The sequence below is a fragment of the Hemibagrus wyckioides genome, linkage group LG18, assembly GCF_019097595.1.
Source record: "Hemibagrus wyckioides isolate EC202008001 linkage group LG18, SWU_Hwy_1.0, whole genome shotgun sequence".
NCBI lineage: Eukaryota > Metazoa > Chordata > Actinopteri > Siluriformes > Bagridae > Hemibagrus > Hemibagrus wyckioides.
Window position 1 is genome coordinate 22,701,656 of NC_080727.1, and position 26,218 is coordinate 22,727,873.

The 26,218-nt window shown below is 41.2% G+C and overlaps 2 protein-coding genes across 4 annotated transcripts; one reads left to right on the forward strand and one right to left on the reverse strand.

Moving 5' to 3' along the window:
* The first annotated feature begins 5 nt into the window (after positions 1 to 5).
* On the forward strand, positions 6 to 8,747 carry rab34b (RAB34, member RAS oncogene family b). Of its 2 annotated transcripts, XM_058415522.1 has the most exons (11): positions 9 to 168; positions 1,817 to 1,877; positions 2,596 to 2,681; positions 2,784 to 2,849; positions 3,543 to 3,644; positions 4,471 to 4,535; positions 4,628 to 4,679; positions 4,753 to 4,834; positions 4,935 to 5,025; positions 5,122 to 5,229; positions 6,319 to 8,747. In XM_058415522.1, exons 2-11 carry the CDS (start codon positions 1,824 to 1,826, stop codon positions 6,375 to 6,377), a joined length of 765 nt encoding a protein of 254 aa, XP_058271505.1. In that variant the 5' UTR covers positions 9 to 168; positions 1,817 to 1,823; the 3' UTR covers positions 6,378 to 8,747. The 2 variants fall into 2 exon arrangements, with proteins under 2 accessions (XP_058271506.1, XP_058271505.1); XM_058415523.1 differs by lacking the exons at positions 4,471 to 4,535; positions 4,628 to 4,679 and having other exon boundaries at positions 6 to 168.
* Positions 8,748 to 9,914: 1,167 nt separating this feature from the next.
* On the reverse strand, positions 9,915 to 25,752 carry supt6h (SPT6 homolog, histone chaperone and transcription elongation factor). Of its 2 annotated transcripts, none has more exons than XM_058415498.1 (37): positions 25,493 to 25,752; positions 24,611 to 24,727; positions 24,208 to 24,363; positions 23,991 to 24,061; positions 22,627 to 22,801; positions 22,459 to 22,540; positions 22,075 to 22,330; positions 21,571 to 21,672; positions 21,382 to 21,495; positions 20,417 to 20,506; positions 20,175 to 20,317; positions 19,928 to 20,076; positions 19,732 to 19,845; positions 19,464 to 19,593; positions 19,196 to 19,346; positions 18,704 to 18,858; positions 18,354 to 18,549; positions 17,938 to 18,077; positions 17,727 to 17,844; positions 17,556 to 17,632; positions 17,325 to 17,460; positions 16,343 to 16,480; positions 15,457 to 15,624; positions 15,229 to 15,356; positions 14,924 to 15,131; positions 14,619 to 14,766; positions 14,336 to 14,478; positions 14,019 to 14,159; positions 13,082 to 13,277; positions 12,740 to 12,978; positions 12,471 to 12,584; positions 11,995 to 12,119; positions 11,799 to 11,911; positions 11,613 to 11,690; positions 11,153 to 11,337; positions 10,833 to 11,035; positions 9,915 to 10,536 (listed from the first exon to the last, which is right to left on the reverse strand). In XM_058415498.1, the coding sequence occupies exons 2-37, from the start codon at positions 24,714 to 24,716 to the stop codon at positions 10,350 to 10,352; spliced, it is 5,175 nt and encodes a 1,724-aa protein (XP_058271481.1). In that variant the 5' UTR covers positions 24,717 to 24,727; positions 25,493 to 25,752; the 3' UTR covers positions 9,915 to 10,349. The 2 variants fall into 2 exon arrangements, with proteins under 2 accessions (XP_058271481.1, XP_058271480.1); XM_058415497.1 differs by having other exon boundaries at positions 24,208 to 24,366.
* Between the last annotated feature and the right edge of the window lie 466 nt (positions 25,753 to 26,218).

The window sequence follows — 26,218 nt, forward strand, 5'->3', positions numbered from 1 at the left end:
GGTTGCGGGAATGTTGCCGTTCAAGTTAGTGAAATTAGTTTCTATAATATTTAGAGGAATATCTTGGCTCGGATGTATCACTGAGAGAGGAGAGAGAGTTATGGACTCTTGTGAGCTGTTATAATTCCATAAAACTTCATAAAAGCTTATTATACTGAACATTATCTGGTATGTATTAATTATATCTGTTTATTTGGTGTCAGGATTTGGTGTAGAATCTGGTTATGACTCTTTTTTGGCATATTTTTAATTAGGTTATTCAATTTAGTAAAGAAAAAAAGGTAAAGAATTTATTATTTTTCTGTAAATTCGTAAATACACAGAGCTTGTGTGTGTGTGTGTGTGTTTATGGTGAGATTAATGTTGTTTAAATATATTAAATAAGATTAATTTTACTGAATATTTCAAAAATATTTTAAGCCTGAGAGTAGACCTATTTTTAATTTCTGAACTTCTAAACCATTTTTCCATTGATTATAGACAAAAAATACTTATTATTATTATTATTATTATTATTATTATTATTATTATTGTTGCTGTAAAATGAATCGAAGAGACCTGAACGAAGCACTACACCCTACTGTAGAATAAATTGCTTTACAAAATGAACTCCAGAATTATTGGAACAGTTCAATAAATAAGAACAAAAAATATCCACATGAATAATTCATGCAGTGAGGGATGACTTAAGCTTAATAATATGATCATGTGAACATATGTACTTTGTATATATATATTTATTTATTTTAAAATCATGTTTTGAACATAAAAACATTTCCTTAAGAAGTCTAGAAAACACTAGTTGACGCACTTTATTTACTATCACTGAAATAACTACAATTATTATTAAGATTAAATCCTCCCCTGGAGAAAAATTCTCTTCCTGTGTATAATGTATAATAATCTAGGTTGTTGTCTGATTCTCCATGTTGAATATCTGAACCTCCTCTTATCCTCTTATCCCACATGATCTTTACTCAGGTTTAAGTAGCTAGTTGTGGCAAACTATTGATTTTTTTTGTTGATCTGGAGGTACATCATTGTGCTTTGAGATTAATGGCAACACAGTTAAGCATATACACAATATTGTCAGAAGTTTTAGGACGTCTGCCTTGACATGCACATGAATGTAATATGGAGTTGTCCCGCCCTTTGCAGCTATAACAGCTTCAACTCTTCTGGGAAGGCTTTCCACAAGGTTTAGGAGTGTGTTTATGGGAATTTTTGACCATTCCTCTAGAAGAGCATTTGTGAGGTCAGACACTGATGTTTTGATGACGAGAAGGTCTGGCTCGCAGTCTCCACTCTAATTAATCCCAAAGGTGTTCTATGGGGTTTAGGTCGGGACTCAATTGTCCAAAATTTGTATGAAGCTGAAGCATTAAGAGTTCCTTTCACTGGAACTAAGGGGCCGAGCACAACCCCTGAAAAACAACACCTGAATTGGAGGCGTGTCCCAAAACTTTTGGCAGTATCGTGTATAATCATGCTTGACTAATACTCGGATACTGGTGAATTAACCCATGCACTAAACCTGAAAGCCACACAGTAATGAAGCAATAATGAGTTAAGATGTTATTACTTCACTATTATCATTATTAATATTCCTCAGTTATGACTCAGTGTCTGTTCATGTGCATGCTTCAGTACTTCCTGATGTTCTAAGGATTAATTCATCATCATGAAAGCATTAGTTATGTATTTGTGAGTGTTTAGTAAAGAGTTATAGGTTAGTAAACAGACAGCCTCCCTAACAGAGATCCAGCATCACTGACCTGCATGTTGTTGTTGTATTTGTCTTGTGTGTCTCGAGCAGCTGAGTTATGAGTTCATTACCACCTATACGAGAAGACAGGATCATCCATGAGCTCCCGCTGGTAATCCTCACACCACTTAACACTCCTTATGTGCAGTCATTTGTGGAATATTATCACTTTTCAAGCTTTCACAGGCTGCTGAATACGCCGCCTTGTTTAATTTAACACTAATAATTTACGCTTGATTAAGTAAGGAATAAAACACAGGGATGTAATGATCTAGGAAATGAATCCAGGGTTCTGTGAGTCGTCCTACACAAAGTGGAGTTAATGTTTTATTATTATTATTATTATTATTATTATTATTATTATTATTATTATTATTATTATTGAAAAATAGGCTTTATTTTTTATAACATGTTCTGAAATGTTTTCAGATAGATAGATAGATAGATAGATAGATAGATAGATAGATAGACAGACAGACAGATAGATAAATAGGCAGACAGACAGACAGACAGACAGCAGATAGACAGACAGATAGATAGATAGATAGATAGATAGATAGATAGATAGATAGATAGATAGATAGATAGATAGATAGATAGATAGGCAGGCAGGCAGACAGACAGACAGACAGATAGATAGATAGATAGATAGAAAGACACAATTAACTAATTAACTTAACAAACAAACAAATAAATAAGAATGTATTTATTATTTAAAGGTTTAATCTGGATTTAATTTAACCTGCTGATAATCAAATACCTACATTTATTATTTTATTCCATTCCATTTATACATGATATATATACATTTCTGTTTTTAACTGGTTTAGTATTTTACGCGAGACGCCGCAGTTCACACCAAACCCGACTTCCATGTTACTGTGCAAAATGCATGTGAGAGGTCAGACCCACTGAGGTAAGAGTCCTTTGAAAAACTTTCTCTTTCTGACCAAAATCTGCTTATTCACCAGATGTGCAGTGGTCACATCATTTTGACAAACCGTTCTCATTGTGTCAGATTCACTGTAGCCAAGGTCATAGTGGTGGGCGATGTCGCTGTGGGGAAAACAAGTTTGATCAACAGGTGAGTGGTGCGAAATATCCCTATTCCTTCATCAAAAGTGACACATGTACTATTGTAAATACACTATATTGGCAAAAGTTTTGGGACGTCTGCCTTTACATGCACATGAATGTAATATGGAGTTGTCCCGCCCTTTGCAGCTATAACAGCTTCAACTCTTCTGGGAAGGTTTAGGAATTTTTGACCATTCCTCTCTAGAAGAGCATTGTGAGGTCAGGCACTGATGTTGTGATGACGAGAAGGTCTGGCTTGCAGTCTCCACTCTAATTCATCCCAAAGGTGTTCTATGGGGTTGAGATCAGGACTCTGTGCAGGCCAGTCAAGTTCCTCCACACCAAACTCACTCATCCATGTCTTTATGGACCTTGCTTTGGTCACTGGTGTGCAGTCATGTTGGAACAGGAAGGGGTCATCCCCAAACTGTTCCCACAAAGAGCATGAAATTGTCCAAAATGTCTTGGTATGAAGCTGAAGCATTAAGAGTTCCTTTCACTGGAACTAAGGGGCCGAGTCCAACCCCTGAAAAACAACACCTGAATTCAATGATTTGGAGGGGTGTCCCAAAACTTTTGGCTATATAATGTATATAAAAAAGTTTCTATAGTATGTACAGTATAAGGTAAGCCTTGTAGATATATTGTCTAAGCTGAAAGGTGTGGCGAGATTAACATTTTAGCTCCTGTTTGCTCTCAGGTTTTGCAGGGGAACTTATGAGAAAGGCTACAAAGCCACCATCGGAGTGGACTTTGAGATGGAGAGGTTTGAAATCCTGGGAGTGCCCTTCGGTCTGCAGCTGTGAGTCACTGTGGAGAGAAAATGCTACACAAAGAAATCGATCGATATACAAAACGCACACACATAAATCACAGAGTTACTATTGTGTACTTCATGCTAGTGTGTGGCACACTGGGAAAACCCATCAGATAGCACTGGAGCTGAATATCTGGGTATACCTGCAGTATTTTTACACACAAATACCATATCAGCTGTTCAATTCATCGTTCTGGGTTGCTGAGTGTAAATGTCTGAAATTTTAATAGTGTATTAAAAATATATATTATAAGATTACAGGGTGAAGAGGTGAAGAAGGTACAGGAGTTTAAGTACTTGGGGTCAACAGTCCAGAGTAATGGAGAGTGTGGGAAAGAGGTAAAGAAGCGAGTGCAGGCAGGTTGGAATGGGTGGAGAAAGGTGTCGGGAGTTCTGTGTGAAAAATATCTGCGAGAATCGAGGGGAAGGTGTACAGGACAGTGGTGAGACCGGCCAAGCTGTATGGTTTAGAGGCAGTGTCACTGAGGAAGAGAGTTGGAGGTAGCAGAGCTGAAGATGTTGAGGTTCTCTTTGGGAGTGACACGGTTGGACAGGATTAGGAACGAGTACATCAGAGGGACAGCTCATGTTGGACGTTTGGGGGACGAAGTTAGGGAGGACAGATTAAGATGGTTTGGACATGTTCAGAGGAGGAGTATATCGGTAGGAGAATGGAAAATTTTAATAAAGACTGATTCAATAACTGTCCCATTACTTTTGGCACACTAGGTATATTAATGATATAAAAACAATATAATTAAAAAGAAAAAACCTCCAGTATGGTGACTAGTGTGTCATGTGTACCATGTAGGTGGGATACTGCAGGTCAGGAGAGGTTTAAATGTGTTGCTTCCACCTACTACAGAGGAGCTCAAGGTAAGAACAGACCACACGCATGGTCAGTTAATCAGAACGAGCTTTAGAGCTAAACCACAGGACAGACATTTTTTTTGTTTTATAATCTTCAGCCATCATCGTGGTGTTTGACTTAAGCAACTACTATTCCCTGGACCATGCAAGGTAATGTCAAAGGATTTCCAACATTTTCCTGTGAGCTACGTAAGATCTTTGTTGAAACATGTTTTGTCTTCAGGCAGTGGCTGGAAGATGCCATGATAGACAACGATCCTTCCAGCGTGCTGCTCTTCCTCGTAGGGACGAAGAAAGACTTGAGTGTGAGTTCATGATCTGATAAATACTGAGAAATTATTCCCACAAGCATGAATGAGTCTGTGATACTCTCTCTCTCTCTCTCTCTCTCTCTCTCTCTGCCAGCATCCAGATGTGGTGGCTAAAATGGAGCAAGAAGCCATTAAGTTATCAGAGGAGATAAGAGCCGAGTACTGGGCCGTGTCCTCTCTCTCAGGTAGGGCAGGTCACTGAGTCACTGCAGGACAATGGATTGTATTTGTGAGTTCAGTCGCTGCTTTCAGGCTGTGATATTCGTCTTTTTTCTATATAGGAGAGAGTGTGAGGGATTTCTTTCTCCGGGTTGCATCGCTGACCTTTGAGGCCCGCGTTTTAGCTGAACTGGAGAGGAATAATAATAAACAAGCAGACGGTATTGTTAGTAAGTAAGATTCAGTCTCTGGTAAACGAAAAGTAAAGATCTAATCACACTGTACATTTGAGAGCAGGAACTCTGTGTGAAGTGAAAATGCACTCTGAATGGGACACATGCATTCACTGATTCATGCCTTTATCGTAAACAGTCTTCTAGAAGGTTTTTGGAAGTTAGGAAGAAACCGGAGAACATGTGAAACTCTACAAACACAGTAACCTGAGCTCAGGATAAACCTCAGAGCCATCCATCAGTAACACTACACCCACTGTGCTGCCATTCCGCATCCCATGGAGTATTTAAACTTGAGTAATATACACCGATCAGGCATAACATTATGACCACCTGCTTAATATTGTGTTGGTCCCCTTTTTGCTGCCCGTCCTGCACTGTGTATTCTGACCCCTTTCTATCAGAACCAGCATTAACTAAACTAAGCATTAACATAATGTTATGCCTGATCAGTGTAAAAGTAAAAATACTAATATCTGTTATTAGTTGCTAATAACTGTTGCTAGGTTGTATTGTTTTATCGTCTCCTTTTATATCTATATTTAGAAAGATTATCATTCAATGCAGTACTTAGACGTATGATCAGGTTTCATGTAATCACGTTCTCCACGGGTCATAAATTCATCAGCAGCACTTGATAAAATATTTATGCAGGTGGTTATGTGTGTTAGATGTAGATATATTTTTTTGGGGAAAAAGAGACAGCTAAATTTATTTCTGAATTTAAGGTAGGTGCAAACAAAAATAATAATGTAGGATTAATATAAATAAATGTAGGATTAATGAGACAGGATTGGTTTCTGTAGGAATGTGTGAGCAAAAAGAAGAAAAAATCTTTTCTTCACATATCCCAGCTGATGAAGTTGGGGTCAGAGCGCAGGGCCAGGTATGATACAGTGCCCCCTGGAGCAGAGAGGGTTGATCTGGGGCTTCAACCCTGATCAACAACCCAGAGCCTTAACCACTTAACTGCCCCAACTTACTCATATGCACTATGTATGTAATCTAGGCATGGACACTGTGGGTGAAACTGTCTTAAAGACTGCCGTGATTAAAACTATGGGCTTGTCTCTTGCTTAATTTCAGAAATCACGGATCATGATGACAAAACAGTGAGGAAGAAGCCGGCAAACTGCTGTAACTAAGGCAGCTAAGAAGCAGGATTCGTGTGTGCATGAACATCTCAGGACGGACACAGAGACCAAGATCACCACAGAACAGACTCAATCTCCAGCTCTGTAGAACCGCGTGACCTTGTTGAGCTGCTAATCCTGAAACTGCAGACTACGAGCAAAGATTCAGGCATTCTTTTCCACAACAAAGGACTAGTGGCGAGAAAATCTCCTGAAGTATTTTGCCGAGTTGTGCCACATCACAGCGTTGATCACTGTCGGAAAATTTTAAGTTGCGTTATTTAATATAAAGCAGCTGTGTCATTTGACTTGATATTATATATACACCAGTCAGGCATAACATTATGACCACCTGCCTAATATTGTGTTCGTCTACCTTACTGCTGCCAAAACAGCCCTGACCAGTCAAGGCATAACTTTACTAGATCCCTGAAGGTGTGCTTTGGTATCTGGATCACCAAAATGTTAGCAGCAGATCCTTTAAGTCAGGACTTACAGGATACTTTTGATAGATACTGACCACTGCAGACCGGGAACACCCCACAAGAGCTGCAGTTTTGGAGATGCTCTGATCCAGTGGTCTAGCCATCACAATTTGGCCCTTTTGGTCAAACTCACTCAAATCCTTACGCTTGTCCATTTTTACTGCTTCTAACATCAACTTTATTTACTAAATGCATGTTGCTTGTCACTGGTTTTTAAACATTTATTTATTTTTTTACTTCTTATACTGTCAGGTTCTTCTATTCATCAGATTCCTTTCCATTCAGGATAAGCAGTTACATTTATGTACACTGGTTTTCATTAGGGGCAAAGTTAAACAAATAAATTCTGATAATCAGAGTATGTGAATGCAGAGAAGACATTAAACATCATCGTTCTTCTTAAAGGCCCTCTGAGGATTTTGCTCTCTTGAGTAAAGTCTTTGTTTTCTTCACCACATCATGTGTTTCTCTGTCTAATACGAGACACGCGCTAGAACCCGTGACCAGAAACGGCAGATCCTCGAGCTGGATTCTTCAGCATGAACATAATGGAGAGATTATTCCTCAGGACTTAGAATAACAACAATACAGTGACACTGACACCAAATAGTCTGCAAGTTTGATCGTAATTGTGACATGAATGTGATATGGATGGTGATAGAAGCAATCATATATAACTATGAGATTTTAAAAGTTAAAAATTATACATATTGAAGGCTGCTGTTTTTTGGTTACATCTGATTCTTTGTCATAAAATGGTGAATAATTAAGAACAAAGCATTTAGGTAGAAATCTATCACAACAGTCAAGTGCAGTAGTAATAAAAAAAGTCAACACAGTCGTGTCTTCTGAAATGTCCCTAAAAAGCTTGTTTCTTGTTACAAAAAAAAAGTTGTCATCATGATTATATATATATATATATATATACACACACCGATCAGGTATATCATTATGACCACTGCCAGGTGAAGTGAATAAGACTGATGATCTCCTCATCATGGCCCCTGTTAGTGGGTGGGATATATTAGGCAGCAAGTCAACATTTTGTCCTCAAAGTTGATGTTAGAAGCAGGAAAAATGGACAAGTGTAAGGATTTGAGCGAGTTTGACCAAAAGGACCAAATTGTGATGGCTAGACCACTGGATCAGAGCGTCTCCAAAACTGCAGCTCTTGTGGGGTGTTCCCGGTCTGCAGTGGTCAGTATCTATCAAAAGTGGTCCAAGGAAGGAACAGTGGTGAACCGATGACAGGGTCATGGACGGCCGAGGCTCATTGACGCACGTGGGGAGAGAAGGCTGGCCCGTGTGATCCGATCCAACAGACGAGCTACTGTTGCTCAAACTGCTGAAGGAGTTAATGCTGGTTCTGACAGAAAGGGGTCAGAATACACAGTGCAGGAGAGTTTGTTGCATATGGGGCCGCATAGCTGCAGACCGGTCAGAGTACAGAGCAATGGAAGAAGGTGTCCTGCTCTGATGAATCATGTGTGCGTCTCTTACCTGGGGAACACATGGTACCAGGATGCACTATGAGTCTGTGCCTGGACAGGTCAGGGCTGTTTTGGCAGCAAAAGGGGGACCAACACAATATTAGTTATAATGTTATGGCTGTTCGGTGATGGATGGGCACTAGCAGGTGACCAGATTGAAGTTATATATACGAAGTTATAAGTTGTCTTATAAAATTGCATTTAGTTTTAAACAGGCTTTTCCTCCAAAATCACTCTGCACCAGGAATGCCAGTGTCTAGATTACTGAAATTATACAGGAATTTTATCAGAATTGGGTTCATGATAAAACCGGAAAATGTTTTTATAACAGTGTATGGAATATAAGTGATTAAACTGTCTGTGAACGATATTCCGACAGTGTGTGTTCACAGCTAAATAAATTCTAACAATCCAAAAGCTAAGGTTTTTTTTGCTTTATACAGTAAAATGTACACATCTTTATTTACATGAAATCCAGATTTGTTTTTGTTGGAATGTGTTCCAGTTTAAAAACAGTGACACGATCGTAATAACTGTTTTGTTTTGACCCCTTTACCGGTCACGTCTCGCCCTTAAACCGGCGTCAAACACCAATAACGATGCGATGTCCGGTCCTTTGGGTGACGGCACACTCACAGCGTGGAATGAACTCTAATGAAAACAGTCAGTCGGCTCGCCGTTTTGCTTTTTAAGAATTTTATCAGAGAAAAGAACATGATCCCAGCAGTGAATTCAAACTGAACAGCATTCACATTCACTTCTTGCCATTAAAGGTCACACTGAACTCACATGACCCAACCCCTGTACACACCACATGGCAGAGAAACCAGAATTCACCAACAGGAATAAAGGAAGGACTACACTACAGGCAGCTTCAGGGAAAATAATAAAAACAAGATATTTTTATAAAACTAAAATGAACAGGATGTGGTTTAACATGATAATTAAAAAAAAAATGGTCACAGTATATAAAGGAAATTGTCAGACATTCTGATTTTATATTTTAGATTGATGCGGATTTCTCCGTGTAGCTTCTGCGCCCGAAAAGAAAGGATGTAGAAATGATGAGGGAAAATGTGCCTGTGGAAACCAATGAAATATCCACAAAATACGCTGAGGAACAAACAATATATCTAGCTGAGCCGAAGCACAGTCCAACCATTGTGTGTAACAAAACGAATAAAAATTCAGAGAGAACTCGCTCATAAAATTTAGGGGACAAAAGCAAGACTTCCAGCCCTGAAACATTTCTTTAGAAAGTATTACAGCAAACCTTTACTCGTGAGTATGAAAGTAGCACAGTAGCCGTAAATCAGTGATGCTTCCGATAACGTGCATGGAAACTTGTAGAATTGTGGAGGAGAGAGATATCCGGAATCGAGGGTTTTGTCTCTCCTTAATGCGGTCTCTGACAACATGAAACATTTCATTAACACTGTTTTAAGTGCAGCTTGTAACGAACGCCTCGCCCTTTCACACGGGTGTGTAACTCATTTCCGACGTCCCTGTTAATCTCACAGCGTCCAGACGGACACCACACATCGGTTTGACTTATTAGGATGCATTATAGGGAGAAAAAAAAAAAAAGAAAAGAAAAGTGAATCGCTCTCCGTTTAGGGAAGCGCCCCTGAATTAGCCAGCTCTCAACTCAACACAAGCAGCCATGCCACAGAGCTCGTCCACCATTTTTGTTTTTTGTTTTATCATCATCATTATTCAGAGTCTTACCTTTTAGCTCTCGTTTAAAAAAAAAAAAAGGAATAGAGGGCGTGCACACCTTGCGCTCCTTTCGAAAAGAAAGAAAAAAAAAGAAAGAAAGAAACTTCATGACAGGTCCATTTCCTGATTTAGTTTGTCATTTCTGTCGAGTTTTGTCTCACTAGCTCTGAATGACTGCTTTTCTTAAAACCAAACACTTTGGAGCAATCGTTAAGAAAGCACACGATGAGAAAGAGACATGGGGGATGAAATGAATGTGTCGGATTTTGCAGTGAGGAGGTGTTAAAGATCTATCGGTCCATCTCATCCAGCAGCGGCGTGGCGTCCCCGGCGATGGACATCGGCGTGCTCTCGATCATGGGGCTCGGCGAGGGCCGTGGAGTCATGCGAGATGCCTTCTTGCGTCTCTCGGCTTCCTTCTCCTGCAGCCACTGTTCAGCCATCTTACCCCAATCCACAGCTGTGTGACTGGTTGGTCTGGAATTTGCCCAACATTAGATTAGATTAGCATCTTAGAGCTACATGGCTGATCATGATTCAAGCATGTAGTGTATGATGACACACTGCTATATGCCTGGGATTCACTGTCTGTTATTAACAGTGCTTTTCTACCAGACTAATTACCCATAGTGCTCCATGCTGTAGCCTTCGTTACAACCCCCCACCACAGGTGGAACTAAAAATATGCACCACCACTGATCTGAACTACTGCTTTAAATCAAGTTATGGAGCAGAATATTAGAGAAGATCATTAAGTGTCTGCATTCACTCACTTTGGCTGTGGTGTCCGAACCCTGGATGAAGAGGAGGATGACGATGGTGTGGACGAGGGGTGTTGGTGGTGGCTGTGGGAGGACTGTGGTGTACTGCTGGGATACTGTGGTGTGCTCATGGTCTGCTGTTGGCCAGGGGTAGTGTACGAGTAGCTGGGTGTCATCAAGGGAGTGGCCATGGGCTGCTGCGGTGTTGCAAACACCTACACGTCCACGAAAGAGGAAAAAGAAACAGAGTATATTAAAATGACTAACGCCTGTGAGATTGCATGCTCGTTTGTTATGAGGGTAAATACTGCTACAGGGTATGATAAGCATACATGATAAGCACTGCTGCTGCCTCCTCCTCCTCCTGCACTGCTGCCTCCGCTGTAACCGTACTGACTCGAGGCCCACTGTGCTGGAGTACTGTTAGGATTCTGGCCCTGCCCCGTTACTGCCGCTATAGCATTAAACATCTGTGAGGTCACGTTCCTGGGTAGGGCGTTGACGGCCCGGGTTAGGTCTGAAAGAGAAAAAGACAAATAGGGTTAAATGTGGATCATGTTGGAAGATGATGGTAGTAATTACAGGGTTTACATAAAGGCTGATGGAGCTCAAGTGAAACTATATTCTAACTTCAAGACTGAAACACCTAGCATGTGCGAACTAACCTAGCTGGTGTCTGAGTACTGTAATATTTGTGCTTTTAATTTTTCCAACAGATTTTGTCAATGTATACCGCATTCCCTGGGAACGAAATACGTACAGATCGAACAGAACTCAAAGTGTAGCACTGACCTGCAAAGTTAATGTTGGCTGGAGTCGCATTGACAGACGCCGGGGTGCGCATTCTGCTGCTACTGCTGGGGGTAACTCCTTCAAGCATACACAGACGTACGTTCACACAGGTGAATATACAAAATGCACATCGTACTAAATAATAAACACCGCAGATACTCTGCCTGTTGATGAAGTGTAACTGACCTGGCACAGGCTCCTGGTAGTGATCTTTAAACCAGCGGAAGAGCCCATTGACTGTGGGGAATATTTGTGACCGGTACCTGAATCCATCTGGAGTGATGGTCACATACTCTATCCTGCAGATATGTTTAAATGTTTGTAAATAAAAATTTACTTCAGCTACTTCAAAAGCAAGTTTTATGTTTTAAATGTGGAATACCTTGGCTTCCCCCGAGGCTGGTATCCGAGGAGGAACTTTCCTGGCAGATCTCTGCAGGCCGAAACAAAGTAGGGGATGAAAGTGGGCTTCTCTTTCTTTGCCTTTATGAGGATCTCCTCCATTTTCTGCATAACAGGATGTCAAAGTTTAGACACAGTCTAATATAGAGAACATACACCGGACCAGGCATAACAATATGACCACCTTCCTAATATTGTTGGTCCCCCTTTTGCTGCTAAACCAGCCCTGACCCATCATGCAGTGTGTATTCTGAGACCTTTCTATTAGAGTACAATTATTTTTATCAAAATAAAATAAAATTATAACACTATTTAAATACAGATATTCATTTTGATCTTTAATACATGGTCAAGTACCATACCATGTACCATGGTCATTTGTACCATATATAGCATTGACCGTCATAAATGTTAAAAAATGTTTCTTGTATTAAGCTTAAACACTCAATATCACACCTTCCTATCTCCGCCATTGCAGTCTTGGAAGTACTTGTGACCAAGCAGATCCCGAGCAAAAGCAGCCATGGGCTGCACATAACGGGCTGTGATTTCATCAAGATCTTCAAACTCCTGCATGCAGAGAATGACCAGTCAGTACAAAAAAAAGATCTCTGGCACACAAAAACTGTAGCAGATTCCTTCACACAATATCTGACAATTCAAAGGATGTAACAGAATAGTAGATGAACTACACTGAATGAAGCAGAATCTAGCTGTGTGTTCACCTCGGTGTTAATCCACAGCGTGTGTCCCAAGCTGAAGGCATTCTCTTTGCCCTCCTCCCGTACGTCCACATGCTGGTAGATCCCTTCTGCTACCTTCCAGGTGACCGTCAGGTGGTTCTCACCTTTGCTGCTTGGCCTGATCACCACATCACCCTGATCCATCGTCTCCATCATCTTCTCTGCCTGCTTGAAGTTAATGTTGTGGAACGATGGGTGGGCAATGACACGCTTAATATAAGCTATGAAAAAAGAAAAAGACGATCACATTTATAATTCTGATCAGCTGAACAACCATCTTGCTTTTTGTAGCATCACATAAATATCGTTAAATGAGGGTCTTACTGGTCCTTTGCTGTTTCTTCTTCTGCTCTTCATCTTGTTTGACATCCTCGGTTTCAGCATCAAAATCATAGTAGGTGTCCTTGGGAAGCTTCCACTCGTTGTTCTTGTCAGTGAGGTCAGATGTCCTACAGGTAAGGTCCACGTTGAACTTCTCGATGTCGATCTTCATGATACGACAATGAACGGTCATGCCGACCTAAAGACAAAGGACTGTGAGTTACTGTAAGAAGAGTAAGGATGAACATGTAGTTTCTAATAATCTGCCAACTCTACACAGTCATTAAGACAGTTCCGCCAGTAGTGAAGTGAATACTGACACACTTAACTTAGGCATAATATTATGACCACCTGCCTAATATTGTGTTGGTGCTGCCAAAACAGCCCTGACCCGTCCTGCACTGTGTATTCTGACCCCTTTCTATCAGAACCAGCATTAACTTCTTCAGCAGTTTGAGCAACAGTAGCTCGTCTGTTGGATCGGATCACACGGGCCAGCCTCCTCTCCCCACGTGCATCACTGAGCCTCGGCCGCCCATGACCCTGTCACCGGTTCACCACTGTTCCTTCCTTGGTCCACTTTTGATAGATACTGACCACTGCAGACCGGGAACACCCCACAAGAGCTGCAGTTTTGGAGATGCTCTGATCCAGTGGTCTAGCCATCACAATTTGGCCCTTTTGGTCAAACTCGCTCAAATCCTTACACTTGTCCATTTTTCCTGCTTCTAACATCAACTTTGAGGACAAAATGTTGACTTGCTGCCTAATATATCCCACCCACTAACAGGGGCCATGATGAGGAGATCAGTCTTATTCTCTTCAGCGCTCAGTGAGTGGTCATTATATTATACCTGATCTGTGTATATTTCTAGTTGTAATTATTTATATATCAAAAAGAAATGATTCTGAATTATGCTCTTGAAAATGATGACCTCACCTTGACCCTCTCCTCTGGATGCTTAACCACTTTGTCTGAGAGGAACTTGGTGGGGATGAAACCCATGACACCGTTATCTAGACGAGTTCTCACACCAATAGCCTGTCCAGGACATGAGCCACTGTCAAAGTGATTCCAGACCTGAGAAAGGGTGGGGAAAAAAAAGTCATTTAATATGATCATTTTCACACAGCTCCTTTTAGGACATAGAAATAAAGGGCACCCTATTATAACTAATCACTCCTCAATCATCCGACATTAAGGTAAATGAGCAAGGTGAAACTGAAAAATTAAGTATAGAAGAGAATGTGCCACACCTCACTGAGCTCAGGGAAGTTGTCCTGCTGGCAAAAGGGACACTGCCACAGACCGGTCTCATCATTACGAATGGCCTGGTCGTAACTTTCCCCTTGAGGCCGTCTGTGAGCGATGCCAGTTACAACACTGGTTATTAGCTTACCTATGTAGAGATGATAAGGCAATAAGGAAATAAATAACATGGATTTCTTAAAACAATGTAAATCTTAAAATGCTTTGTAATTCTAATCAATCAATTCAAGACCATCATGTCCATCGCTGGGTCAGAACTATAGTGCCTACCGATGTAGAAGGTCTCAGGGGTCTCCTTAGTGAGCATGTTAAACACCTCCTCTGTGTTGGGTGGCCGGTATGGGGCTCGCAAATCTTTATATCTACAGCTGAGTTCAGCACGGATGTCATACAGTGTGATGCCCTTATTGCCGTAGCCCTGACAGACAGAAATGGGAAAAGTTTGCTTAGACATTTTAAAGATTTTAAATAAATGCATTGATTCTGCATATTCATGCAAATGTAACCAAACAAGTGCTGCAAGGAAGGAATGCATTCAAACACCTAACGAGCTGTACGTTCTGTTGCTCTCTCACCTGTCTCTCCAACTCCTCAGCGAACGCGTCCAGATCCAGGTCCTTCAACCTCTCCGGGTTCTCCAGGATCTCCTCCAAAGCTCCTGCAGGATTTGCGTCTTCTGCTGACTCATCGTACTCCAGGGCATCCACTGCCATTTTACGAGCCCACTCGTAAGTCTCTGGATGAACACGAGAGCCATCCAGAACCTCGATGTAGGAGTCGGTGCTACAGGGTAAAATAAAAACACCTCCACATGTTAATCGGATCTTTACAGATAAAAACCAAAGGAAGGTCAGGTGTAAACAAGTTAGAGTTAGGTCACCTGTCTCCGAGGGAAGCGGTGTCGATTTTGATAAACCCAGCACAGTTGATAAACACTTTAGGTCCCATATGGCACATGGTGACCAGCTGTGTCCGGTTTTCCAGTCGAGTGTTGTTTTGTTTAAGGATCTGTTGGGGAAAAAATAAAGCATTTAATCACCGTTTGAAAACCAGAGAATCCATATAGTATAGCATACATTGAACACTAGATAGTAGAGAGAATGCTTACCTTGAGTAGATGAGATCCTTTCCTTGGTCCTAAGCCACAGACATACTGAACCAGGCTCTGCATGTAAGGATGAGCAATGGCCCTGTTCACGTCTACACCAACTTCGTTCACACGGTTTATAAACTCACAGTAAAGTGCACTGAGCAACTCCTCCTTCACAACATGCTCCTGGAAGCAGTGACACATTATTAGAACACTTCAGAGACACTTGAACTGCTGCAGGACAACATTCACCTACCCTTCATCATGCCCATCACATCATTCATTGACATTAAAATAAAAATAATATATACACATATAGCAGGGATCCTCAAATCTGGCCCACGAAATCCACTTCCCTGCAGAGTTTAGCTCTAACCTTAAACAAACACACCTGAGCACACTAATCAATGTCTTCAGGATCATTAGAAAATCACAGGTAGAGGAGTTTGATCAGGGTTGGAGCTAAACTCTGCAGTGGATTGGCCCTCCAGTGTAAGATCTGAGGAACTCTGATATATAGCATGGGTAAAAATTGTAGGGCATATCATTTTTCTACTTCTTAAAAAATAACTTAGACGCTTAATCCTGTAAAATCGTGCAAGCTAGTTGTTGTGGCCCCAAAAAAGAAATATCAACATAATTAAATAAAAAAAATGCTAGTATGTGGGTAAATTCTATTTTCTCTCTGCATTTTCTTCCTTTGTAGCAAATAACAAAATACAAACTGAACTAATTGACATCTGCTTGTTTATGTACATCACATGCACATAAATAGTTTTGTTCTCTAATTCATAGACTATCACATATTAATACTACACAAACCATCACAATATACAAACATCAGTCCAAAATATATTATATTACAACCGGTGTGGATAAATGATTACAGCAGTAAGTGAGATACCTGTAGCGGATGGAGTTTAAGGCACAGGATGTCCTCGTCAGTGCTGCACACCTGTGCAAACTCCACCAGTGGGTCCTGAATCTTACGAGCCACAGACACTGCCTGGCGTAGAAGGGGAGGGTAGTCCCTAAAGTCCGCCTACCCCACAGAAATTATGCGTGAGCAATGGCTTTTCTGATATTTGTACGATAGTTGTTTGTATAACTTAAGCTTCACTTAAAGCAATGAAATTAGTCCTTTAATTAGATGGGACACTGATCATGCATAACATTATGACCACCTGCATGTGTTGTGTTGGTCCCCCTTTTGCTGCCTAAACAGCCCTGACCCTTCTGGTCAGTTCTGACACCTTTCCATCATGCCCATGACCCTGTCTCCGGTTCACCACTGTTCCTTCCTTGGACCACCTTTGATAGATACTGACCACTGCAGGCCGGGAACACCCCACAAGAGCTGCAGTTTTGGAGATGCTCTGATCCAGTGGTCTAGACATCACAATTTTGCCCTTTTACTCAAACTCGCTCAAATCCTTACGCTTGTCCATTTTTCCTGCTTCTAACATCAACTTTGAGGACAAAATGTTGACTTGCTGCCTAATATATCCCACCCACTAACAGGTGCCTTGATGAGGAGATCATCAGTCTTATTCACGTCACCTCTCAGTGGTCATAATGTTATACCTGACCGGTGTATGTAACTGGGTGGATTTTAGTTTAGTCAAAAAGTTGTGACCCATCATTGACAGGTATTTACACGAAAATTAAATCACATGCTGAAGACAAAATGAAGACCTACAAAATTTGGGGTGTAATCAGGTTCTCATGAACAGAAAGTCTGACCAGGCTGAAATTTGGTGCACTGCACTGTACGCTAATCTTTAGTTGAGAAGGTGGTGAAACTCCTGCTTGTGGTTATCACATATATGCTATTGATGCAGTGTATACTGATTACGTTGAAAATCTAAGCATATCTTTTAAGTCACCTCAGACTTTCGGCTATTCATATACAACGTGGCTAACTCGTTGTCCACCAGCTCGACTCCCACAGCGGGCAGCGACGAGTCTTGCTCCAACTCACTGACAGTGCGCTTAATGTCCTCCATCAGCATGTGAGCATCGCTGCATTAAAGAGAATGAGAGGGTAAGTAATCACTTACAGCAGCAATGCCACCAAAATGCACATGGGTATCAAAAACGGAAAGAAAAAGAAATACCGGTTTTCTCCAGAAACAGCCACCACATGGGGTTTCTTACTGAGAAGAAACTTCTTCAGATTCTCAATGTCTTGAAGCTGTTGAGATGTAATATTGTTAAATTATTTTTAAAACTATTCAGTCTTCCAACTGGTAACAAATGACTACAGTTTTCAGTTTTGAGTGTTTCACCTTTTTCTCCCGTTCCTCCTCCCTCCATGCGTTCCTCCTTTTTAAGAAGTAAGGAAGCCTGAGGAAGTCCACCACTTCTCCTTCGCCATTAATCAGAGCACAGAATACCGGTGTGTCTCTGTAGAAATGTACACACACGAAACATTCACAAAATTATATAATGGCCACAAGCCTGGCATAAATTAACCTAATGAATAGGAGTGGTCAGTACCTGCCGGAAGCAAAGGCCACTCCTAAGACGCGGATGCCTTTGCCTTGAGCGTCATCCATTAGGTCATCATCCTCCTCCACCTGCTGGTCTGGCCTATATGGAGCCACCTTCAGCCAGTTATACAGTTTCCTGCAGCATGACTGCGTTACAGAGCAGGAACATGACCACAAATAAAAACAAACAACTGGTTATGAACTGCAGAGCGATTATCACTGCACAAGAAACTCTGGCATCAGTAAGAGAGCTACCAATGGTTTCAGTTGTATGATGCTTTAGTTAGTAGTGCACTTAATGGTACGCAAGGGTAGGGCTAATAGCTTTGTTCATTGCAAAATGGTTACTCAACCAAATTTGGGTAGCAAATTAAGTTAAGCAGTACTGAAGAGATAAGGCAGTAAGAACTGTTTAAAACCGACCTTAATGATATTTTCCTTGGCCTCAGCAATGAGTTTATTCTTCAGCTCCTTGGCCATCTGGGGATAAAGGAACTGCTGGAGGGAGCGTTCGATGGCCAGGGTTCTCTGTTTATTCCACTCCTGCACCTGGTGACTGAACTCATCTCTGTAATAAAACTGCTTTATCTCATCAAAGTAGGTCTGATCGCCTCCATAGCTGCAATGGAAGGACAAAGAAAAAGAAAGAAGGGGGACAATTAAATGTATTAAACCGTTTACTGAATCATAATACGGCACAATTATCTGCTAAATCGAGCCCATCTTAAAAACATTCAAGAAGAAGTGTGTAGGTACAGAACGGATGGTTTTACCCTTTAACTCCGACCAAGTCGATGCTGATGTCTATAGAGAGTAGTCCTTCATCTTCTGCCATGCACATCTTCAGGAACTGATCTCCACTGAGCTCTTTCACAGCCTTGTTCTTTAAGTATTTGAAGGAATAGGCGTAGTGTGCCTCGTCTACATCCTGGAAAACAGGAGAATGACCGCTTAAGTCTCTGATCAAGAAACACAACGAAGTTCTGTTGGAAATCCATGCATTAAAAAATAAATACTAAAATCAAATCATACTGCTGACTGCAATGACTTATAATGATAACATAAAAACATTTCTAAAGACCAGTCATCACCGCATAGAGTCGGAAAATGAAGTCATTAATGCTTGTGCTGCATTTATAGATAAACTGCTTGTGTAATAAGAAATAAGAAAATAATCCCAAGCATTGACCTGCCAAAAAATACCACCACAATGTATCTACACGTTTATTAGCACAAATGGCCCGATGGAGTCTCTAACCCCTTACCTTCTTGCCCTTTTTAGTAGGCTTTATGTTGATCTTAGCCCTTTCCTGGAAGGTCTGTCTTAGGACATGTCTGACCAGAGGTTCACGTGCAATCTGCATGGCGACCATGTAGCGTGTGCCCTCGAGAACGGTTTCTGGCGTGTTAAACTGGCTGTAAAAATCAAAATAAATGTGTGTTGTTTTGCTACAGGCCCATTTGTAATCAACTATAAGGAAAAAAAAAACACCACAAATTAATTTTAGGTGTTCCTGGAATCTTAGGTGTTACCTGCATACATAGTCCTTGGCCAGCTCCAATGGCTCTGCGGGGAACTGCTCAGTCTCATGTCGCTGGTAACTGTCACGCAGATTTTCACCAAACTGCTCAGGAGTGAGACCAAACTTCTTGGCCAGTCCATCTGAAAAAACAGGAAGCATAATTATTTCACATTCATCTTCATGTACTTGACATCCTGATGGTATGCAATACCATTCCTCCATAAAACAAATGTCTTGAAGTGCAGATAAAATGACTAATTTTCTGCATGATCACAGACCAAGGCCTGCAGCCTGGCAGATGCTGTACATGTCTCGACGGGAAGCTTGCTTCAGATCTGGTCCCTTCTGCTCCTCTTCCTCTTCCTCCTCTTCTTCCACCTCAGCTTCCTCACCTGGAATTACCAAAAGTCAGTATCACACTAATATCCATATATTCTGCATATTAACTACTATTCCATTATAACACGGTGGTACCATCTTCCTCGGACACTTCCTTGATCTTCTTCAGCTTTTTCTTGGTGGCTTTGGTTGCATTCTGCATCCTGGGGATGTCTCGTCCATAATAGAGCAAGAAGTGGTTGTACACGTCACTCAGCTCTTCTATAGACTGGACATCTTTGAGCCTACCGTTTGAAATGAACGTGTTATAGCAATATAAAGGGATATAAACATTATTTAAAAATTAAATTCATACAAAATTCCCTTTAGTCCATCTGCTTACCTTTCCATGTCAGCTGTGTCCAGTGGACGAATAGCATCAGCCAGTGGTTTATCCGGGTCGGCTGAGATCTGTTCAAACTGATATGACTGCATTCTCTGGAATAGTCGCGTTAGGTTCTGCTTACGTGTTCTCAGCTGGGTCCACTGAGGGGGGGGGGGGGACACAGCAAAGGTCAAACAATGCTTAACAACACAAACAATAAACACAACCATAAGGGATGTAATACACAACCATGAGTTTACCTTCTCATCCCACTGCCACACCTTCCATAAATCATTAATGTTCAGCTCCGGTTCCACGTATTCCTTCCTGTAGAAAGCGATAAAGGGTACCTGCAAGATGAAAAAAGAGAAAATCAAGACAATGCTCATTTAAGAACCAATTACAAAATGAAATCTAGACCTGCATCATGTGTTTGTTTTTGGGCAGTAGTCAGTAAGAGGGCATTTTTCCTCCAGAGCATTTATGGCATACACCAACCAGGCTTAACATTATGACCACCTGCCTAATATTGTGTTGGCCCCGTCTGCTGCCAAAACAGCCCTGACCCGTCCTGCTCTGTGTATTCTGACCCCTTTCTATCAGAACCAGCATTAACTTCTTCAGCAATTTGAGCAACAGTAGCTCGTCTGTTGGATCGGATCACACGGGCCAGCCTTCGCCAGTTCACCACTGTTCCTTCCTTGGTCCACTTTTGATAGATACTGACCACTGCAGACCGGGAACACCCCACAAGAGCTGCAGTTTTGGAGATGCTCTGATCCAGTGGTCTAGCCATCACAATTTGGCCCTTTTGGTTAAACTCACTCAAATCCTTACGCTTGTCCATTTTTCCTGCTTCTAACATCAACTTTGAAGACAAAATGTTGACTTGCTGCCTAATATATCCCACCCACTAACAGGTGCCATGATGAGGAGATACTCAGTCTTATTCACGGCACCTCTCAGTGGGCATAATGTTATGGCTGATCACTTACTGGCTAGGGATATTCTAGTTTTGGATGAACGGTCATTGGATTGTTTACTACACACAAGTGTAATTCCTAAAATGGTTTTAATCACTGTGATGTTTACATTATGCACCTGGTGAATATTTGTAATAAATTATTAATGCAAAATAAAGTTATATAAAGGAAACAACGATATTATCAAAACATTTTAAAATATATATTTGTTGTGGTAAATTGCCGTTCAATAAAAACGATACCTCAAAGTGCTGGTTCCTCATAAAGTTGAGTGCCTCCTTGATCTTAGCAATCGTACTAGGGCCTCTCCTGCTGAAGTTAGTGGTGGTTCCACGATCTAGGTAGTCTGTGCTCTCCTAGAACATGGGTATAATTATCACTGAGGATTACTGGACATAAATACATTCAGAAATGCTGGAGCTTCACAATACCTGCATTGATATAGTGGGTGTAGAGAAAGCATTTCTGTAGATCCATTCAGCCTCTTCCTCTAGCTCATCATCCTCAGCAGGCTTCACAGGTATAGTGCGCAACTGGAGACCACGATCACAGACAATCATTTTCTTACTGACTTTAGGCACATAATAGACATCATAATAAAAAGTGACTTGATTCCATCTATCTGACAAATAAACACAGACACCTGAAAAGCTTTTCTTTATCCTGAATAGCTGGGGTTGACATGTTTATTATTTATTTTATTTATACACCACTGTTTTGTTTCACCTCCCTGCTTATTTATTAGCTATGCATAAAGGCATGAGGTGTTGTTAATGCGAGCATGAATAAAGTCTCACGTTGTGGCTGAAAGTCTGATCTAATTAAACATGCTTAACTGTTGACTTTAACACTGATATCTCTCTGTTATATACTGCAGTGTTCAGTTTGCTGATGCTGGCTGGTAATGCAAGTTTAATGGTACTGGACAAACCCACCTGGAACCTCTCAGGCATATCTGTAGAACGTATTTCATTGTCTTGGTCAGTCATGTGGCTGCTCTCCAGCTCGCTGGGCTCGTAGATCTCAAAGATGCTACGGCGACCCACTCTCCTCTTTGTCTGCTTCTTTGGTCGATCCCATGCTTCGTCATCCTGATCCTCCTCTTCCTCTTCAGCATGATCGTATGCGTCAGGGTCAAACTCGGCAAAGTCAAAGTCTCCACCGAAAATTTCTTGGGCCTCTTGTAAAGCGCTAAAAAAAAAGGACAAAAGGAAAAGTGCCAAAGGAAAATGTCACTTAAAAGAGCACCATTTACACCAAATCACCATCCAAAAACTACAATAGCCTTCGCTGATGTACAGGGCACCATGATTACTTACGCATCGGTATAGCCTGTAAACTTCTTTCCCTTCTTTTTGGTGATGGGCTGTCCATCATCGTCCACAATGAAGTCGTCTATGTCTGTACAGATTAACACGACATAATTAGACTAAACATCATTACGGTAATCAATCATGACTACTGCATACTACTGGATGAAAGTTTACCTGATTCCTCTCCCTCTTCTTCCTCTTCATCATCCCCATGGCGCAGTGCTTCTCCACCTTCAACATCTTCCCCTTCTCCATCACCATCCCTAGTAAAGATCTCATCTGCAATCTGGTCTTTCTCATCATCTTCACCATCATCGTCCATTGTTCTCACACGAGAGTACTTCTTTTTCTGTATAGGATAGATAGCAAATGATGTCAGGGTCACTTAAAAAGGCGGAAACAGTATTACAAACAGAGAGCGCAAGGGTGGCCACCGAGCTGCCCTGAGCAAGGCCGTTCACCTGCATCTACTGTATTAATGAGATATGCATAAGTGCATTTACAGTAACTGTAAATGATGCTAATGTATTTTATGCAAAATGACAAAAGTCTAGGTTTGTTCATATTATCATGTATTATATACTTATATTGCCAAAAGTTTTGGGACAACCCTCCAGATCATTGAATTCAGGTGTTGTTTTTCATGGGTTGGACTCGGCCCCTTAGTTCCAGTGAAAGGAACTCTTAATGCTTCAGCTTCATACCAAGACATTTTGGACAATTTCATGCTCTTTGTGGGAACAGTTTGGGGATGACCCCTTCCTGTTCCAACATGACTGTACACCAGTGACCAAAGCAAGGCCCATAAAGACATGGATGAGTGAGTTTGGTGTGGAGGAACTTGACTGGCCTGCACAGAGTCCTGACCTCAACCCCATAGAACACCTTTGGGATGCATCAGAGTGGAGACTGCGAGCCAGGCCAATACTGGGACGTCTGCATTTACATGCACATGAATGTAATATGGAGTTGTCCCGCCCTTCACAGCTATAACAGCTTCAACTCTTCTGGGAAGGCTTTCCACAAGGTTTAGGAGTGTGTTTATGGGAATTTTGGACCATTTCTCTAGAAGCGCTATTTGTGAGGTCAGGCACTGATGTTGGACGAGAAGGTCTGGCTCACAGTCTCCGCTCTAATTCATCCCAAAGGTGTTCTATGGGGTTGAGGTCAGGACTCTGCAGGACAGTCAAGTTCCTCCACACCAAACTCACTCAAAGAGTGTGAAATTGCCCAGAATGTCTTGGTATGAAGCTGAAGCATTAAGAGTTCCTTTCACTGGAACTAAGGGGCTGAGCCCAACCCCTGAATTCAATGATTTGGAGGGGTGTCCCAAAACTTTTGGCATTATAGTGTACATTGATATAATGCTTGACACGGCAAACAAAACCGGAAACGAAGAGGTAAACTTCAGCCTGATAATATACCAATTTTAAACAAATTAAGTTCTAGGTGTTTTGCACAATCCGTCTTTCTGTACAAAGTTTATGAACAACCTAACCAGGAACACTGTAGGGAAAGTAAATCTTCTGTGGACCCACCCTCTTCATTTTAACCCCCAAGTTCTCTTCGATAAGATCCAAATCATCATCGTCCAGAAGGTCGTCATAATCTAGAGAGAGAGAGAAAGACAGAGAAGACATTTGCACCAGTGAGATCATTAAAAACAAACAAGCAACCAAAAAACACAACATACATAGCTTGGGTATTTTTCCTTTCTAAAAAACAAAATAACAAAAACAAATAACCAACACTTACCACGCTTCCGTCGACGATGCCGGACCTCCTCTCCAGAATCACTGTCTTCAACTCTACTTCTATTCTCCTCCTCCTCTTCCTCCTCCTCATTGTCATCATCGATAAGTCCTCTCAGGTTTCCATGTTCATCTTGATCCTCCGTGTTCTCGTCTTCCTCTTCTTAAAAAAACCCCACAGCAAAACATGGATGGAAACGATTAAAGTTTTATACATTGTAAGCATCTTATAAACATATGTACTGATGCAGCAGGACACGACACACAAGCTTATATATCTGGGCAAACAATTCCCTACTGACATGAAGAACATGTCCGAATAAAAGTGCTCACTGAATGTAAAACATAACAGTGACGTCAGACTCAAGCAGCACATTCGGATCAAACCAGGCTTCAAGACTTTTTACCATCATCATCGTCTTCCATGAACCTCTGAGTCTTCTTGGGCTTCAGGTCCTTCTCCTCAAACTCCTCCTCGGACTCCTCCGCCTCGCTTTCGATGAAGTCCGACATGTCTGCAAGGGCTATCGAAAGATTGGCACACAAAAATCACTGTATTTTAAAAACAGCAGTCCTAAAAAAAAAAATAAAACAAAGCAGACTCCTTATATCATTTTGACTTGTTTCAGTGTTGTGATCGGTCACTGTCCATGATCTCACTACTGATTCATGCAGAATATGTAATATAATAACTCTAAATCAGAACATGAAGCAATCAATATAGTTTAGTAATCCTTTGCCCTTAATGGTCAGCTCCAGCCATTAGAAACCACTGCAACAGATCTGAAGAAAATACTGGGCATCACTGACCAAAAGAGTACACTTTCTACAAAAACAACACTAGGTGTATTTGATATAATTGCTAATCTATAAAATAACATTGCCAATTTATATGACACTATTGATAATATTGCAGGAAGCAGAGCGAGACTGATCTTGGCGCAGACCCTTGCACGGACATCTAACCGCATTGACGTTAGCGCTCTATATAGCTAACCAGGTACACGGAGCGCAGATGAACAAAAAGTCATGATAATAAAATAAAATAAAAAATAACATCCACCTGGTTACGAAAACAACAATTGATCGCCGGGCCAGCGCTAATTTTACCCAAAACTACAAATCTCCCAGCGCAGTGCGACAGCGGAGAGAAAGCGTTAGCATGTGCATGTAGCAAGACAACAAGGCCTTCGGCTAACACAGCTAAGCTTAGTCGAAAGGCTAAAATGGACATTTATATGCAAACCGAGCTGTTGCTAGGATCTGTCGTCTTTCGATAGCATACTTACATTCCCCTGCAGTGCGGGTCGCTTAAAAAAGGTGAGAAAAAAAACCCAATACCTTAAGGATAAAAGGAACAGAGCGTTTCAGGCAACTAACAACAGAAATGGCCGACAGAACGCTGCGTGATTTTGATTCCGCTCTGGAATATGTAACATCCGGTCTGCACTTGACAACTGCGAACTGGACGTTAGATTTATCGATGTTCGCGGTGCGGCCACACGGATCGAACTGAAAGTGCGATTTAATTGCAAAATGAAGATGAATTCGAGTGAACACGCGTTACAGACATTTTCCTCTGAGATATGGAAAAGTGCCTCAGGCAGACGCGTCAACGGCGCCGCCATCTTGGATAGGGCAATTAAATAATGTTTTGACCTTACAAGTTCTTAAATGAAAGACTAGTTTGTTGGATTTTTGTGCAATCTAGGCATTCTGTCACTATTTATTTGGATTTAAGGGTAAGTTACAGTCTGGTGGCTTTATAACTTATGGAACAAATTAAGGATTATTACTATATAATTCAGAACGCTACTAGTTTGTATTTATATATTATATCGGAACTGCACATGTAATTTATTATGTATAGAAAATCCAACAGTGATAAAGATGAAACAAACAAAATAAAGTGACTTATTATGGTGTTGGGCCACCTAAACAAACATCTGGCTTCAAGGAGGTTACATGTGTGGTTGAGGAATTACATTGGCCTAAGATAGACTTTAGTCGTTGAT